General features: G+C 36.5%; 1 protein-coding gene across 2 annotated transcripts in view; it reads left to right on the forward strand.

Annotated features, from left to right (window-relative positions):
- The first annotated feature begins 91 nt into the window (after positions 1–91).
- The window catches only part of gtf3c2 (general transcription factor IIIC, polypeptide 2, beta), a 25621-nt gene continuing 6233 nt past the window's right edge, over positions 92–19479 (forward strand). Inside the window, exons 1-17 of one of the 2 annotated variants that reach the window (XM_084090321.1) lie at positions 92–294; positions 1250–1450; positions 1727–1940; positions 2592–2871; positions 2964–3040; positions 3152–3229; positions 3304–3402; positions 5068–5295; positions 5403–5514; positions 6940–7051; positions 14309–14340; positions 15382–15511; positions 17208–17352; positions 18793–18954; positions 19060–19147; positions 19234–19353; positions 19434–19479. The exon at positions 19434–19479 is cut by the window's right edge and continues 119 nt beyond it. In XM_084090321.1, the coding sequence (XP_083946447.1) occupies positions 1288–1450; positions 1727–1940; positions 2592–2871; positions 2964–3040; positions 3152–3229; positions 3304–3402; positions 5068–5295; positions 5403–5514; positions 6940–7051; positions 14309–14340; positions 15382–15511; positions 17208–17352; positions 18793–18954; positions 19060–19147; positions 19234–19353; positions 19434–19479 (2086 nt within the window). In that variant the 5' untranslated portion in view covers positions 92–294; positions 1250–1287. The remainder of the gene's footprint in view (positions 295–1249; positions 1451–1726; positions 1941–2591; positions 2872–2963; positions 3041–3151; positions 3230–3303; positions 3403–5067; positions 5296–5402; positions 5515–6939; positions 7052–14308; positions 14341–15381; positions 15512–17207; positions 17353–18792; positions 18955–19059; positions 19148–19233; positions 19354–19433) is intronic. The other variant, XM_084090322.1, reaches the window with a different exon arrangement.

The following is a 19479-nucleotide window of genomic DNA, read 5'->3' on the forward strand; positions in this document are numbered from 1 at the left end:
GTGCTTGACCACATTGACACCACCTCGTGGTCAGGCGGGATCACGCACATATTTAAAACCTCTCTGGTGTCAGTGTTGGATAGGGGGCGGTAATGAGCAAACGAGGTCATAGGCGACCCTTAAAACATGGCGGCGGCTAGCTGATATATCAAAAATGCTTTAGCTGAGGAGTTTCAGAGAAAAGCAGCATATTTCTGTACAGTACATTTGAATACTAGTGTTTTAATTTAAATCGGGATTGGGCAGATTGTACCCAGCGGGCGTCTGACGGCAGTGAGTCTTTCATTGTGTCAGGTGAGTTGGATTCGAACCCGCGTGAATCGCAGACCGTGTGGTTGAAGGAAAGAGTGGACGATCAGCCTGAGCCACTGTTAAAAGCTGTCAGTGTAGAGAAAAAGCCCATGTCTTTCCTGTGCTTTATGGAAGCAAGCGTTTCTTATTATAAAGCTATTCTTTAGAATATAATGGACTTCTGAAGGAGACGGAACATCCATCAACTCAAGGCAGTATATAACGTTGCTTATTTTAAAAGCAGTTTTGAACTTTTTAAAATGTAATGTCACATTTATTTAATTATTTATTTTGCTTGTATGAGATTTAAATTACTTGAGTAATTATTGTTTGGCATAACATGAGTAAGCTCAATGTTTGTGTAGGCAAGTCGCCTGTCATCGGGACTTTGCGCATGCGTGGATTACTATTTCTGAACAATTTTAGTATCAAACTAACAAACAAAAAAAGTACTAGAAAAGTGTCATGATGACAATACCATGGTTTTGCAATTTAATTTTCTGTTTTTGTTTATAATTTGTTTTTGTTTTTTTTATTTGATATTTTATTTTTGTACACATTTGATTTAATTTTCGTATCACACTAACAGAATAGTACCAGAAAAGTGTATGATGCCTTGACAATGCCATGCTTCTTGGATATGTATTTTCTGTAATATCATGGTATTTAATGAAATGTTGCTTGAACATGCTTTTATTGCCTATATTTTTTATTTGATATTCTATTTTTGTACACATTTGATTTCAATTTTAATATCACACTAACAAAATAGTACCAGAAAAGTGCCATAATGCCATGTTTTTTTTTTATATGTATTTTTGTAAATTATGGTAATTGAAGAAATGTTGTGTGAACATGCATATATTGCCTATATATTTTTTGTTTGATATTCTATTTTTTTGTACACATTTGATTTTAAACCATTGCATATAAAATCAACACATTTCTTTACTTCTAGACTGTGCTGGGAGCAGTTCTGTGAAAGAACAGGTATTAATGGCAGCAGCTGCCCTGAAGTTGGGCGAGCAGAAAGGCGAAAAAATGGGTTTGCCATGCGAAAAGAACACCGATAACCAACCGGGACAGATTAACCAGGAGAGTAAAGGAGCTACTCAGGATTCAGAGCCGCAAAAGATGGAGTCAGAGATGCAAATGTCTGGTAAGCGTGTAATTTCAGTGTTCAATGTTTGTTTTATTTCAAGTTGCAAAGATGTTTTTTTTATGGTTTTAGTTTTAGTTAACTATAAAACTCCTGCTCTTATATGACTAGTTTTGTCATTAGAGGAGAACCAAGTTCTGCCAAAAGGCATGTTTGACCGTCATGATGTCATTTAAATTGCTTTTGTTTTTTATGTCTTAAAAGTGAATAAATACTCAGAAATGGATCAAATTCCCACTACGTTCATGAATCTTTTATTGTGACTTTGTTTTCTAGAACTGACCTCCCAGGTTCCCGCAGATGTGGACCAGGAAAGTCCAGTTAATGCAGAGGGAACCCAAAAGAATCAAGGTTCTAAGGCAAAGACTACTGTCAAAAGGAGGAGAAAGGAGATCATTCCACAGACTCCACCACAACATGACAATTCAGCAATCTCTGATACTTCTGAACTCACTTCTAGTGGCCGGCCCAAGAGGAGAGCTGCTAAAGTGTATGCTCTCCAGTTTTATGCAGTTTATTTATACAGCATGTATAGATTATATGAATGTATAGTATACTGTATATTGCTGGATTAAATATATCTTGCTCTAGAAAAATCAATGGTCAGATGAATTGTTCTGATCAGGACTTGAACTTGGTTATTCCACGTTGCGTAACCAACATTGAGCTATTCACAAAGTGTCTTAAAATTTGCAGTAGCAAAAACATAGATGGAAATAAATTTCTTACTTCTGCTGAACACAAAGGAAGATATTTTGAAGAATGTCAGTAACCAGACAGTTGATATGGATCCCATTGACTTACATAGTAGGAAAAAAAAAAGTCAATGGGATCCATCAAATGTTTGGCTACCGACATTCTTCAAAATATCTTCTTTTATGTTCAGTAGAAGAAAGAAATTCATATAGGTTTGAAACAGCTTGAGGGTGAGTAAATGATGACAGAATTTTCATTTTTGGGTGAACCATCCCTTTAATCTAATCCCTGTCTGTGAAACCAGGTCTTGGTGTGTAAAAATATTGTTGTATTTTCACAAACCTTGATGTATTTTCTTTAGGATCTGATTTGTCCTGATCAGCTGCTAATTTTGTAAAAAAAATGGTCTTGTTAATTTATATCTTATTCTTTTCATCTTGATCAGTGCTTTAGATTATCTTCACAAGCTGGCCAAGGATCTCGGTACTCAATCAACAAAAGATAGGCCCGAATCTGGTGAAGCGAACAGCACCTCCAAGAAAAAGAATGCAGCAAGGGGAAGGGGGACGAAAAGGAAAACTCCAGAGTTTGACAGCGACTTGGATGACGATGAGGATTTTTCTCCAGGAAAGGTTGAAGAGGCAGAGAGTGAAGAGGAAGAAGATTCAGAACCAGACTTCAGCTTGAACATGGAGCGCAGAAGCAGACCATCCCGAGGAAATTATGTGAGTTTATAGCCCAATACTCTTTGCTCTGTTATTGACATTGATTATCATATCTGTGTGGTCTAATTTTTTAATTATGTTCTGCTCATCAGCAGTGTCTGCTTCCAAACGGCTTGGCTAACAATGTCATGGAGCCTGTCTGGAACTGTTTTAGTAGGACCAAATCATTGTAAGCTATACACTTTCTACAAATTTTTGTAAGAATTGCCATTTTAGCAATTTATAATATTTGTATCGCTTGTATCTTTAAATTACTTTTCCTTCTTTTACTAAATGCTAGCCGGGATGAAAACTTTTCCCCCTGGGTGTTTCCTGAGTGGATTCCTTCTGCCAAAGATTGGCATTTCCTGTCCAACAGGTATTAGTATAGCTAAATACCACATAATATCCATGGAAATTGTCATTTTAACAGGTGTTTGTTTTGATTAACAGTGAGGCTGAAAAATATTTACCCCAAGAGAAAGAATCTGCCTCGTTTACCTTTACTCGGGAAAAAATCAAGGGACAGATCAAACTGCAAACGGTGAAAAGGTAAGATACCATTTGTAAGTTTCCACTAACACGCTTTGGTTCTTTAAAATTGCATTCACAGTAGCTATCCACCTATCATGTGCATTCTGGGATATCTCTTTTGCACACAAGTTAAGTTCGCAACTTTGGATGGAAACGGCTACTGACATTGATTAAATCAACCTGTTGTTTGCTAGTACGCAAATGAATGACACTGACAGTTGCTGTCATTGTCTCTTTCATACAAATATTTTTTTACATGGTGTGATTGTTGCCATTATTAATAAATGAGATATGTTACAATTAATTTCAGCTAGTACAGGCGGGATTCCCAAACTTTTTTTCTCAGTCAGTCCCCTTTGACCTAAAATATAAGTAATCCTGAGAGTCAACTTTTAGAAAATGTAACTACACATTCACATTTTCTCTGTTGTTAGTTATTGTTTGGTTAGTTGATCTAATATTTCATATTTTTTTAGTAAGTGTTTTATTTTGATTCTTTTTATTTTTAAATTATTTATTTTAATTAAATTTTTAATTATTAGTACGCTACCGTTTAAGAGTTTGGGGTCGGCAAGGTTTTTAATGTTTTTAAAAGATTTCTCCTTTGCTCACCAAGGCTGCGTTTATTTAAAAAAAGATATATTTTTACACAAATAACTGTTTTCTATTTTAATATATTTTAAACTGTAATTTATTCCTGTGCTTTTGGCAAAGCTGAATTTTCAGCATCATTACTCAATTCTTCAGTCACATGATCCACCAGAAATCATTCTATTATGCTGATTTGATGCTCAAGAAACACTTATTATTATCATAAATGTTTAAAACAATTTTGCTGGTTAATATTTTTGAGAAAATGTGAAATACTGTGGGGTTTTTTGCAGTTTTCCTTGATGAATAGAACATTTAAAGGGGTCATATAATGGTACATGCACTTTTACAAGTTGATTGTACTGAAATGTGTGTTGGCAGTACCAGTACACAACCATCATAAAATGATAAAAATCCATCCAGTGTTTTTTTTTTAATCTTCTTATATGTTTTCCCCCATCTCAAATCAAGCCGTTCGATTTTGTGACGTTACAAAATCGACGCTCCTCCCACGATTGTTGATTGACAGCAGCGTTACGTTGCTGAGTGTAGCGTTTTATTAACCTTTATATTAATATTTATGTTAATCTTTGCAAATCGCTTGCTGCACACTTCACGATGAATGCGGCTGTTTACACTCAGGGTACATTACGGCATGTTTTCTATGTACGACGTTCTCAATATAATTCATAATCCCACGTTTATAATGAACAACGCGTTATGGTTATTGTGTTATTGTGTTACAAACAGTGTACCCACAGAACAGAGGGGTGGGGTGAGCAAAGCTCATTATCATTTAAAGACATATGCACTTAAACGGCGTGCTGAAAACAGAGCTGTTTTTGACCAGGTAAAATGAGTGTTTTCTTACAATACTAATGAGAATTTTTAATTAAAGTATATTACAGACTTTTAATTTAGACCCTAAAGAATCATATTAGCTTGTACAAAAATGGCATTATATGACCCCTTTAAAAGAACATCAATTCTGAATAATGCAGAATAAAAGTATTAATTTATTTTAAAAATAGTCTTACTGACCTCAAACGTTTAAATGGGAGTGTATATCTGACTCATGAAAAATGTCTGCAGGTTTGAATCATTGCCACATCATTCTGAGCGCTGGGACGCTCTGTTCTTTGTGGGAGGTCCTGTGCGGTCCATGGAGTGGTGCCCATGTCCTGACGGGGCAGCAAAAAGACAGTATGCTGCCATCTACTGCCACAAAGGCATGGATGACAAACACAAAATCAACAACCTGTACTCAGGTCCTGTCTTACTGCAGCTGTGGGACATCGGAGACCTTCAATGTAAAAGCAGGTGACCAAGATAAGGCACTTACAGATTGGCTTTATGTGGAAATGTGTATGGCGTGTTGGGTTTTAAATAAAATAGTAATTTCTGACACTTTTATCTGCCCACTTCAGGCCCTCAACTGCTCCTCATCTAGCATATGCTCTAGCGATCGATGACGGATGCATCTGGAATATAAAGTGGTGTCCTGCAGGAGTGTGGGAGCTGCCCTCCACCAGCAGAAAGGTAAGAAATGACATTAGACCAAATAGTCTAAAGGGGTGGTATATGCCCTTTTCAAAAGATGTAAAATAAGTCTTTGATGTCCCCACAGTGTGTATGTGAAGTTTTAGCTCAAAATACCTGACAAATATTTTTATATAGCATGTTAAAGTTGTCACTTTTTGAGGGTGAGCAAAAACACACCGTTTTTGTGTCTGTTCCTTTAAATGCAAATGAGCTGCTGCTCCCAGCACAGAGGGCGGAGCTTCAAGAGCCTGTGTCATTTTACCTCACACAGACATGCACTGGAAATTTCTAAAACTTTTAGCTTTTTGTGTTAAAACCGAAGTCAGAAAGATGGAGAGACAAGTGACAACATGTAGACAACATTTCTGAATGGTTAGTTGGTGAGTTTATGTAGTTTATGTGTAGTTATCTTCTAGTCATTGATTAGCATATTCTGTCTTGATAATCTATAAATCGTGTTCAGGGGGTGGGATTTATGTCAATTTTAGGGTTAGTGATGTCACTAACCCTGGAGGAATGTCGTGTAGTCCCTACCAGCCGTTTGTTGTAGTCCTTAAAAAGCAATTTCTTTAAAAGCAAATATCTCCCTTTGCTTTGAACTTTGAGCATTGTAACTTTGCAGATGTTGTTTATGCACAAACAGCACCATTACACACTAACTAAAATAAATCATATTCAACCATCCCTTAAGAAAATTTAAAGGTATAGAATGTTTTTTTGGTTCAGAATTAACAAAATTTAAATCGATACATCAACCCTTCTTACAAAATGTGTTTTTGTGTTACCCTGATTCACTATGGTAAGCATATTAGTATAACAGTTTATATTTTAGACCTGTCAAGATGGTTTTCACAGGAAATTTAATACATGCGTCACTCGCCCGTGCGTGTCTCGTCATATCCATAAATAGAGAAAAGTTTATCCGGCTACTTTGACGCGTGTATGGTGTGTGAGTGGCTGAGGTTAGTTGTCACAATGAGCGAGAAAGGTTGACATGGAGCCGCTAAATCTCAAATCTGAGGAGAGGAGAGGAGAGGAGAGGAGAGGAGAGGAGAGGAGAGGAGAGGAGAGGAGAGGAGAGGAGAGGAGAGGAGAGGAGAGGAGAGGCAAACGAGAATGCGACAGAGCTCGTAATAAAATGAGAATCAACATTGGCTTGGGTTTTCGAAAAGGTCACACAACCAAAACATGAACTTCCGCAAAATGCATTCAGTTTTGTTTTTTAAACCACTAGAGGGCCGAATGTTACATAGTGCACCTTTAAAATATTTTTATTTTATTTTGTATTGAACAAAAATTTATTCAAATAATGCTTTCAAATTAATTGTGTTTGTGAGAACATTCTTCTTAATACTTTTCTATGATCTTTTTTTATTGTGATTGTAGTGTACATTGAAGTAAATGTGTTTTCGTTTTTGTCAGGCTCCACAAATGCCTAGATTAGGTCTTCTAGCAGCAGCTTTCTCTAATGGAACCATCGGTGTCTACAGTCTTCCACACCCAGAAGCCCTTGCAGCACACCATCAGAGTAAAGGTGAGAGAATGGTCAAATGCATTTCTTTAATGGGGTCATATCAGGTCCACTTAAAATGCCAAGGACAGTCAATGTTTAGTTTGTCATGACTATTTTAACACTCTCTGTGGGACACTTGGCTGTTTTTTTAGAACAGGAGTGTCCAATCCTGCTCCGGGAGGGCCAACTTCCCCTAGCGTTTAGCTTCAACACACCGGCCTAGAAGTTTCTAGTGATCTTAAAGACCTTGATTAGCTTGTTCAGATGTTTAATTCGGGTTGAGGCTAGGCTCTGATGGAAGGTGGCCATTCCTTATTGGACACTCATGATTTAGAAACACCCAGTGACTTCATGTGCAATGTGTTGATCCTTCCAGAAGAGGACAGCACAAGACAGAAGAGTCCCAAGCCAAGTGCTTTAATGCATTTTTCTTATTAGCACTAAACAAACTATCTAAACTAACCATCAAATCTTTATCGCATGATGTCTTTAATTAAATTTTACAAACATTGGAAAATAGTTTAAGAACAGAACAAACTAAATTTACTGAAAATGTTTGGAAGATGAATTGAATTTATTTATGGATTGATTGATTGATTGTTGTTACAATCGTTTGATTTCATTCGTCTATTAATTCATTAAATAATAATACTATAATTACAATTTTAGTCAAGGTGTGGTAATTTTCTACAGGCTTTCAAACAAATCTTTTCTGAAGCTATTCAGGGTGGCTATTGTGGGATGCTATTTCATTTCATTGCCCATCTTAAGGCCACATGCACTGATAAAATGGCCAGCGTAGGCTGATTGTCCCGTGGGAGCTCGTAATATCCTCTCCTCAGGGAGTGCTGGGAACAGACTGATGACCTGTCATTCACTGCATCATTCTCTGTTTTCCTCTTTTCTTTATTCTCTTAAACACATTATCTGTACTGTTTGTGTGTGTTTGCAAAAGATTACCCTCCCAGGGCTTCTCATTCATCACGGTCACAGTGAGAGAGGAAAAAGGAGGGAGGGTCTAGTGCCTATATGAGTTTCACTGCCTTCAGCCGTTTGATTAGAGGCCCCCCTTTTCACCGCAGCGAAATGTCGCTTGTCTACAGTTTAACCGATCGCTCCTCATAGCCGAGTCTGTTTTATGAGCTATTCTGAAAGCAAAAATCATATTTTTCCAATCACTATTCAGACATGTTAGTCTTTCTGACTAAATTAAATTTTTTGCATGAAACATGTATAGCAAGCATTTTATTATATTATGCTGTTTTTGATGTCACAGAATACAAATTGCATACACTGAATGGGATTGCTAATGGATGGCTTTCTACAGGTATTATATACAGCCTTGGTTTAATTATAAAGATCCTTTTGACTCACAAATGATGCCAGCAAATAACTAGAAACAGAGAGAGAGAGAGAGAGAGAGAGAACAAGAAAGAATGTGTGTGTGTGTGTGTGTACACAGGTACAGGTTTAGCTATGTTGTGAGGGCCAAATATCCTCACTTATATAGTTATATATTATGACCACCGACTTGCGAGGATATTTTACGGGTCCTCACTTGTTAAAACATGTTTATATTAAAATCTAGTGTTTTGCACGTGTTTCTGTGATGGGTAGGTTTAGGGATAGGAGTTGGGTTAGGGGATAGAAAATATTATTAACCTGATATAAAATCAATGGTAGTCTACACCCTCACTAATTGTGTGTGTGTGTGGTCCTGGTATTCCCTACGTTATGGAGACCGAATGACCCCACAAGGTTAGTAATACCAGTCATTTTTTTTATCTTGTGGAGACTTTTTTTTGGTCCCCAAGTGGAAAAAAGATTATAAATCATACGAAATTATGTTTTTTGAGAAAATGAAAGAAAATGCAGTTTGTACAGTATAATAATAAAACAATAAATAATAAAAGATTTATGTATACTGTATATAGTGTATGTGTGTGTGTATATATATATATATATATATATATATATATATATATACACACTGTGTGTGAGTGAGTGAGTGAGTGAGTGAGTGAGTGAGTGAGTGAGTGAGTGAGTGAGTGAGTGAGTGTGTGTGTGTAAGAGATCTCCCTCTAGCACTGATCTGCTGATACTGTGTTCTGTATCCAGATGCCAGTCATTGGTTAACATGATGAATGCATATCATATTTTAATTGATTGAGCATACAGCCAACAATCCATCACATCTCAAGAGCTGATAATATGTTCATAATGAGTTATGTAGTGTACTTGTTTCCGCATTAACTGTTTCCATACCACTGCGATTTAATTAGTAACTTAACATGGCAGAGTTCTGTATCAGGCTTTAAACATCATGGAAACATTTCTGATATGGTGTGCCTGACACCCTTTACCGGTAGTAAAATCATTCTCTCGCAACTTATTGTTCTGACTTGCACAATTTTATGATACAGTAATGCAAAATTGTGTTTGCTATTATATTTATTGGTTTGTTAATAATGTTATTAATTAGAATATATTAATAGTAATTAATAGTAATTTAAATATGTACAATTTGAAATTTTGAATAAAATAAATAAAAAAGTACATTTGAATAGCATTGAATAATAATTGAATGAAATGTAATTTAATGAAAGATAATCTTATTTAATATACACTAGCATTCAAAAGGTTATGTCAGTACATTTTTTTTTAAAGTAATTCATTCTTTTCAGCTTTTTCAACCCTGATAATAACAAGAAATGTTTTTTGAGCAGCAACTCAGCATATTAGAATGATTTCTGAAGGATCATGTGACACTGAAGACTGGAGTAATGATGCTGAAAATTCAGCTTTGACATCACAGAAATAAATGACATTTTAAAGTATATTCAAATACAAAACACTTGTTTTAAATTAAAAAAAAAAAAAAAAAAAACATGAAAAAATGTACCCCAAAATTTTTAACAGTAGTGTATATAATTTCTTTTTTTCTTAAAAATTTGATATTTTTAATCAAATTTAATTTTATCAAGAAACAATATTCATATAGGGCTTCTCATGGCTATTGAAATCCTGGAAATATAATGGAACTTTAATGGAATTAATGGACTTTTCCACTTACTTTAATACACTAGTAAACAGGGGCAATTTCATGGCCGTCCTCACTATTTATCATTCAGACATTCTGCTTTTGTCCTAGGTTTCTCTAGTTATTGAGCAGTGATATGGTCGGTCCCTCAGGGGCCCTCGGTGTGGTAGACTCGGGCCCTGCTCCAGTGGAGATAAGAAGCCAGCCCACGTTCATTAATGAACCGCCTCTGTTTCTTCAGTGCTGCCAGTGTCTTATCCTCCCTGTTTGCAAGCTTCTAATTCATCGATCCTACTTTAAGCTTTAATGCTTTCTTAATGACGCTTTCCTGAGGCCAGAAGAACTGTTCGGATGTAACAGATGCTTTCTTTAAAGACCTCTTTCTCTCAAAGGACTGAAGCTGTTAGTGAGCGTCAATTCTTCTTCAAGTTGAGTCTTGAATTTAAAAGGGAATTTGAGAAAAGGAAATCCTGGTTGAATGTGTATGTTTTTGATCTTCACTATAATCTGGACTGAAATGGGCATGTACTGCACCGTTTGCATTTTATTTCTCTGTGTTGTAAATTCTGAAGGAATGCCTGGATATTGTTCAACTAAAAAATGTGCTCTATGACCTTTACAAAGCTATTCCTTCTCTCGCTCTTGTATTTTCCGGATATTACTTACAGAAATTGCTTCTCACACTCCACCAGTTTAACATCTCCACACTTGTTTTGGAAACTGTTTTCTGTTGACACTGTTCATGGCTTTGTTTGTGGTTCTTACTGGACTCGCTGTCCTGGAGTCTTTGGTCAGTGACCCGGCAATGAGCTCTGGCCAAGAACTTTTTAATCCCTCAGGGAATTAACCTTCATTACTGAACGCACAATCCTTCTGTCAGACCTCAGACCTGCTCTTTGGCTTGTGTGTGCGTGCGTGTGTGTTGGAGTGAGTGTGTGTTGCAGTGAGTATTTTGGGGAAACATTGTGCATATAAATGAAAACCAAAATGTTTTTTTATATATTTTTTAATTTTATATATATATATATATATATATATATATATATATATATATATATATATACAGTGAGGAAAATAAGTATTTGAACACCCTGCTATTTTGCAAGTTCTCCCACTTGGAAATCATGGAGGGGTCTGAAATTGTCATCGTAGGTGCATGTCCACTGTGAGAGACATAATCTAAAAAAAAAAATCCAGAAATCACAATATATGATTTTTTAACTATTTATTTGTATGATACAGCTGCAAATAAGTATTTGAACACCTGTATATCAGCTAGAATTCTGACCCTCAAAGACCTGTTAGTCTGCCTTTAAAATGTCCACCTCCACTCCATTTATTATCCTAAATTAGATGCACCTGTTTGAGGTCGTTAGCTGCATAAAGACACCTGTCCACCCCATACAATCAGTAAGAATCCAACTACTAACATGGCCAAGACCAAAGAGCTGTCCAAAGACACTAGAGACAAAATTGTATACCTCCACAAGGCTGGAAAGGGCTACGGGGAAATTGCCAAGCAGCTTGGTGAAAAAAGGTCCACTGTTGGAGCAATCATTAGAAAATGGAAGAAGCTAAACATGACTGTCAATCTCCCTCGGACTGGGGCTCCATGCAAGATCTCACCTCGTGGGGTCTCAATGATCCTAAGAAAGGTGAGAAATCAGCCCAGAACTACACGGGAGGAGCTGGTCAATGACCTGAAAAGAGCTGGGACCACCGTTTCCAAGGTTACTGTTGGTAATACACTAAGACGTCATGGTTTGAAATCATGCATGGCACGGAAGGTTCCCCTGCTTAAACCAGCACATGTCAAGGCCCGTCTTAAGTTTGCCAATGACCATTTGGATGATCCAGAGGAGTCATGGGAGAAAGTCATGTGGTCAGATGAGACCAAAATAGAACTTTTGGTCATAATTCCACTAAACGTGTTTGGAGGAAGAAGAATGATGAGTACCATCCCAAGAACACCATCCCTACTGTGAAGCATGGGGGTGGTAGCATCATGCTTTGGGGGTGTTTTTCTGCACATGGGACAGGGCGACTGCACTGTATTAAGGAGAGGATGACCGGGGCCATGTATTGCGAGATTTTGGGGAACAACCTCCTTCCCTCAGTTAGAGCATTGAAGATGGGTCGAGGCTGGGTCTTCCAACATGACAATGACCCGAAGCACACAGCCAGGATAACCAAGGAGTGGCTCTGTAAGAAGCATATCAAGGTTCTGCCGTGGCCTAGCCAGTCTCCAGACCTAAACCCAATAGAGAATCTTTGGAGGGAGCTCAAACTCCGTGTTTCTCAGCGACAGCCCAGAAACCTGACTGATCTAGAGAAGATCTGTGTGGAGGAGTGGGCCAAAATCCCTCCTGCAGTGTGTGCAAACCTGGTGAAAAACTACAGGAAACGTTTGACCTCTGTAATTGCAAACAAAGGCTACTGTACCAAATATTAACATTGATTTTCTCAGGTGTTCAAATACTTATTTGCAGCTGTATCATACAAATAAATAGTTAAAAAATCATACATTGTTTTTAGATTGTCTCTCACAGTGGACATGCACCTATGATGACAATTTCAGAACCCTCCATGATTTCTAAGTGGGAGAACTTGCAAAATAGCAGGGTGTTCAAATACTTATTTTCCTCACTATATATATATATATATATATATATATATATATATATATATATATATATATATATATATTAATATATATATATATATATATTAATATATTAATATATTATTATTTATTTATTTATTTATTTATAAAAAAAATTGTCTTTATATTTTTCCTGGGTAATTAATTCATATTTAGTTAATATTTGTTATATTTACTGTATGTTTATTTATTAAGGAAAATTACATTTTATTTTATTTTTTTTTATTTTTTTTTATTGGTTTGGTTATTGTGTATTGTTCTTTTTTCAGTTTTAGTTGTTTTTATGTTAATTTTGTTTTTGTTTTTTATTGTCATTTAATTTATTTTTATTTTGTTTTTATTGTCATTTGATTTTGTTTTTAGTTGTTTATTTATTAATATTTTGTTTATTTATTGTGTAATAATTGCAAATTTATTATAAATGATTATTATTTTTTAAATACAAAAAACTTTTTTTTATAGTTATTTGTCCGTTTATTTGAAAAGGACTCACAGTAGCAATTATAGGACACGTTTCAAAAAGCTAGTGATTAAACAGTTAACCACGTTCCCACTTTCTATTTATGGTCTCGGGTTTGGAAGGTTTATGCTAGATAATTATAAATAGGTTTTCTCTGGAGTGAAAGGGTGTCCCGCAAAAGGTGACGAGAGAGACGCTGACTCCTCCCTTCTCAATGGAAATAATTTACTGGCTTGTTTTCATCAGACAAGGATCTATAATTGAAATGACAAAAAAGATGCATCGCTACACAGTTGTTAGTGTTTGAGGCCATGAATTTCAGCCGAATACCTGACACCCGTTTCCTCCTGACCTGTCAATCAAAAAGACCTTAGTCAGCCTGGAGAAAGGGCCCGTGATCAGGGCTGTCTGCCACGCTGCCAGAATGAGTGGATCATAGGTGCGATGCTTTATCGACCTGATCGACCCGTCACCCCTCTCTGTATGGCTCCGATCTGAAGCCATGCCGCAATATATCACTTCTGCACTCCCATACACACACTCTGTCCATGCGCACAGTGTCTGACCATAGACACACACAGTTTCATACATGTGACTCCATTCACCACCTCTAGCACTTCTCTTTTGTTTTTCTATTCTCTGCTTAATGAGAATTTGAATCGCTGTTTAAAGAACTTGGAAATTCGTTTGTTCAAGAAACACTGATTGGAGTTTTTAGTAGATTAGTAGATTTTTAAGTATTATTTATTTCTAAATAAAAGCACAACCTCTACAGCTATACAGATTTTACACAGGAGTCTTAAAGGGATGGTAGCAAAAACAGCCCATTCGATTCTAATAGTACAGGAGAGCAAGTGGAAAATGGTGATGAAAACAAAATTATGACTTTTTAACGGGGAAAAAAACTCTATAAGATCAAATGCACTGTATTTGACCCCTTTAAATGATGACATTGTTAAATTGATGCTTGTTTATACTTTAAATTATTTTAGTTAAGCACAAGTCATTTGATCCTTGTTCCTTTGATTGTTTTTCTTGATAAATGCAGTCATGTGTTGAATAGTAATGTTCCTATCTATAAGTGCACATTGAACACATTTATGTGTTTTCCAATAGGAGAAACCAGCCAAGCACCGCTGATATGCCGGGTAGGTCAATATCCACTCTCTGCCTGCATGCTTCTTATTTTCACAGATAAGACTTCAGTCTTTGTTTCACACACATTAAAAAACACACTGTATTACACAGTCATTGCATCAAACCTGAAGCAACTGATGTAAAGGTAGAATGGCAAAAGATCATTGGAATGCTTGCTTGAATCTGCCGTGTCATTTTCACCGTAGCTTAATTTCACAGTTGAAGTGGTTTTTCACTAAAACTGTTCTGGTTATGGCTCTTCTGGGCCATTTTATGGGCAGTCCACGTAACATTTTCAAGCATCCAAGAGATGATCTTCTGGAAATCAGCTGTCATGGTAGAAGGACCTCCTCAAACTAAGTGTTAAGTGTAGAGTGAAAGATTAATCTAAACTTTTTTTTGGATTAGGGCAGAAGGAAATAGCTTTATAGAACTATTCAGCAACTATTAAACTGTTATTTAGCTTGAAATATAAGGGAATTTAAAAATATGAATTAATAAAATATATATTGTGTAAATATTAAATGGTAATAATAATAAAATATTTTCATAAACATAGTTCTATAATTTCTGTAGTGGGGTTTTATCTATAAATGTTTTGTATATTGTATATTTTATGTAAATGGGAATTTCTATAGTGCATATACATTTTTAAGCTGTGCTTTGATCTAAAATATTTGAAAAACATTTATACATAATTTCTAGCCGTTTTGTATCATTTTAGAACATCTTAAATAACTTAGCACTGCTTAAAAATGTATGCACTATTTTTTTGCACTAATATTTTGCATTGTCATAAAAAACTTATATATAATATTTTATATATATATATAAAATACACTATGTATACAGTATATATTTCTAACTTTATAAAAAATGTAGGAAATTTATATGTGGTAATCATAGAAAAACATTGTAAAGTCATGGATATTCATTGGTCAAAAGCTGTGGGAACCCTGAATTATGTATACCATTAATTTTGTAATTACAGATAGATGAAGTGTTCTAGATCAGTGTTATATGACCTGTTTTATGATGGTGTGTTTCTGCAGGTGAAGAAGGTGCTTTCTTTGAAGATGGGCTCCAACCAGGCAGATCATAAAGGTCAAAGTGGCCTTTGCTTTGCAATGGATTGGCTCCATGTCAAGCCACATAACCTCTTGGCAGCTGGCTTCTATGATGGTGATTTAATATGTTTTGTCTATAGGTCTATTTGTTCTTCTAAAGAGAATTGTAAAAATGTAAATATCTTTGTTTATTTACAGTGAGCAAAATAAGTATTTGAACACCCTGCTATTTTGCAAGTTCTCCCACTTTGAAATCATGGAGGGGTCTGAAATTGTCATCGTAGGTGCATGTCCACTGTGAGAGACATAATCTAAAAAAAAAAAATCCAGAAATCACAATATATGATTTTTTAACTATTTATTTGTATGATACAGCTGCAAATAAGTATTTGAACACCTGTCTATCAGCTAGAATTCTGACCCTCAAAGACCTGTTAGTCTGCCTTTAAAATGTCCACCTCCACTCCATTTATTATCCTAAATTAGATGCACCTGTTTGAGGTCGTTAGCTGCATAAAGACACCTGTCCACCCCATACAATCAGTAAGAATCCAACTACTAACATGGCCAAGACCAAAGAGCTGTCCAAAGATACTAGAGACAAAATTGTACACCTCCACAAGGCTGGAAAGGGCTACGGGGAAATTGCCAAGCAGCTTGGTGAAAAAAGGTCCACTGTTGGAGCAATCATTAGAAAATGGAAGAAGCTAAACATGACTGTCAATCTCCCTCGGACTGGGGCTCCATGCAAGATCTCACCTCGTGGGGTCTCAATGATCCTAAGAAAGGTGAGAAATCAGCCCAGAACTACACGGGAGGAGCTGGTCAATGACCTGAAAAGAGCTGGGACCACCGTTTCCAAGGTTACTGTTGGTAATACACTTAGACGTCATGGTTTGAAATAATGCATGGCACGGAAGGTTCCCCTGCTTAAACCAGCACATGTCAAGGCCCATCTTAAGTTTGCCAATGACCATTTGGATGATCCAGAGGAGTCATGGGAGAAAGTCATGTGGTCAGATGAGACAAAAAGTTTTTGGTCATAATTCCACTAAACGTGTTTGGAGGAAGAAGAATGATGAGTACCATCCCAAGAACACCATCCCTATTGTGAAGCATGGGGGTGGTAGCATCATGCTTTGGGGGTGTTTTTCTGCACATGGGGAAAACCGGGGATGACCGGGGCCATGTATTGCGAGATTTTGGGGAACAACCTCCTTCCCTCAGTTAGAGCATTGAAGATGGGTCGAGGCTGGGTCTTCCAACATGACAATGACCCGAAGCACACAGCCAGGATAACCAAGGAGTGGCTCTGTAAGAAGCATATCAAGGTTCTGGCGTGGCCTAGCCAGTCTCCAGACCTAAACCCAATAGAGAATCTTTGGAGGGAGCTCAAACTCCGTGTTTCTCAGCGACAGCCCAGAAACCTGACTGATCTAGAGAAGATCTGTGTGGAGGAGTGGGCCAAAATCCCTCCTGCAGTGTGTGCAAACCTGGTGAAAAACTACAGGAAACGTTTGACCTCTGTAATTGCAAACAAAGGCTACTGTACCAAATATTAACATTGATTTTTCTCAGGTGTTCAAATACTTATTTGCAGCTGTATCATACAAATAAATAGTTAAAAAATCATACATTGTGATTTCTGGATTTTTTTTTTTTTTAGATTATGTCTCTCACAGTGGACATGCACCTACGATGACAATTTCAGACCCCTCCATGATTTCTAAGTGGGAGAACTTGCAAAATAGCAGGGTGTTCAAATACTTATTTTCCTCACTGTATGTCGCACTTCACTTTCTCTTTTCCAGGTCTGGTTGGTTTGTGGGATCTTGCTAGCAAGTCTACACTACTGAAAGTCAAGTCTCCAGATGGAGTTGTGTCTCTCTTCCCTTACCACTGCTTTCATGCCCACGACGAGAACATCCGAACCCTGAGCTGGTGCAAAGCCTCAAGGTGAGAATCATCTATAGTGTAGTCAGACGTTTGGTGTGGACTTGAGGTTGGTTTTTATTTGATTGGTATAGATTTCTTCTGAACATGGGTATTATTTATATGAGATTGTAGTATCCAGTATTTTTCATTGGTATTTGTGGTGTATTTTGTGATGAGCCAGCCCATGGAGTTTTCTCATTTAGCAACAGAGAAGCAGTCTAGATCAAATACATTTCATTATATAGCATCACACATTGTTTCAGCATCAGTAGTTTCAACAGCCTGTTCGTAGCATTTCGATTTAAAGAGCTGTGACCTTATAAAAGACTGCTGTAAGTGGCATTAGAAAAGTTCATTTGGAAAATGACACCATATCCCACTGCCCCACAGGGGGCTAGTGAAATCAAGTGGAGATTTCTTGTCTTTTTTTTTTTCTTTCTTTTTTTTTCTTTAGGCTCTTTAAATGTGACTGCTCATGTAGAATTCAGATACACCTAAAGAAATGCTTTTAAAGGGTGTATTTAAAATTTGTATGCATGCACTAGGGCTGTGCGATTAATCGGAAATTATTTCGATTTTGGCTTCCAATGATTACGAAAACAAGATAATCGAGGTAAAACGATTATTGTTCCGCTGCCGCATTCTGTCCAGCGCACCTTCCTTTCCTTCACTCCCTAAAAGCCCAAACTTAACATCCAAATCAGCCAAATAAGTGAGTGTTGTAAAATGCAGTCTTTTTCTTACACTAGTTAGCCTAGCATTAGTTTTTGCTAAAGTAAAACGTATAATTGTGAAATTTCACTGATATTTCTAATGACTCATTTCGTGAAATAAGACTTTGATCATATCGCCCACCAATAATCGTGTTCAATAATCGTGATTTCAATATTGACCAAAAAATAGTCGTGTTTATGATTTTTGCCATAAACGAGCAGCCGTACCATGCACACAATTTCAAGCATTCAAGCCAGAGGGTTTGGGGGGGGATCAGCTGTCTCTTCTGCCCTTTTACTGTCCAGATGCTCAGAGGAGAGCATGTGGGGTCAAAAGGATTTTATTTTTAAAGAAATTAAAACTTTTATTCAGCAAGGATGCGTTAAATTGATCAAAGTTTCCACAAAAATATAAAGCAGCACAACTGTTTTCAACATTGATAATAATAAGAAATCTTTCTTTAGCACCAAATCTGCATATTAAAATGATTTCTAAAGGATAGATAGATTCTAGATAGAAGGATTCTAAAGGAATAAATTATATTTCAACATGCTGTATAATAAAATACAAAGTGGTTATTTTAATTAGTAAAAATATTTCACAATATTTACTTTAACATTTGAATGGTAGTGTACCTGGAGAGCAAGATTACTGGGAATATTGTTAAAATGATTGGTCTGTTTGTAATTGTGATGAGGTATGAAAAACATGAATTACATAATGTTTTTATCTACTGTGGTTGGGAAGTAACTTGTTGGTGACAGTCGGAGATGATCGCATGGCTAAAATGTGGGATGTGAGGAAAACCTACGTGCCTCTTTTGGCAGTAAAGCGCTGCCTGTCCCCTGAAGTGTACTGGCCCCTCTTTTGGAGCGGCATCCTGATGGCTCAAGAGTGTTGCTTTGCCACGTGAGTCCACACATTTTTGCTATTTTGAATATATGATATAAAGTTTTAAGTCAGGCATTGTATTTATATTCTTATCAAATCATTTTTTTCCTTTGCTTTGTGTAGGTTTGGGCAACATGGAGTCCATTATTTTGATTCAGGTTACCTTGGAATTAAGCCTTACTTTGTGTGTCCTAGAAAAGCCACTATTTGGGTACGTGGACATTTCACAAGATTATCTCTACATGGTTTAATATAATGAAAATTGTCTAATAATGACAAAACGACTCTCTCTTTCAGAGCCTGTCTATGTCTGATTGGATGAATACTTTTGCTGTTTCGGACAATGGAGGAGATTGTTTGTTTAGTTTGCTTCCTGAAATGGATATGGACCCCAACACTATCAGACGACGGAGATATGTACGTTTTTTTATCATTAATTGAATTCCCACATATTAAAGCCTTAAATTAACATTGACCATTTTGCTTAATCCCCACAGTCAGTGTACAGGACTGACATGGTCCAGTTTGAACCAGGTGAGAGGC

This window comes from Abramis brama, assembly GCF_963993115.1.
Source record: "Abramis brama genome assembly, chromosome: 18".
Lineage (NCBI taxonomy): Eukaryota > Metazoa > Chordata > Actinopteri > Cypriniformes > Leuciscidae > Abramis > Abramis brama.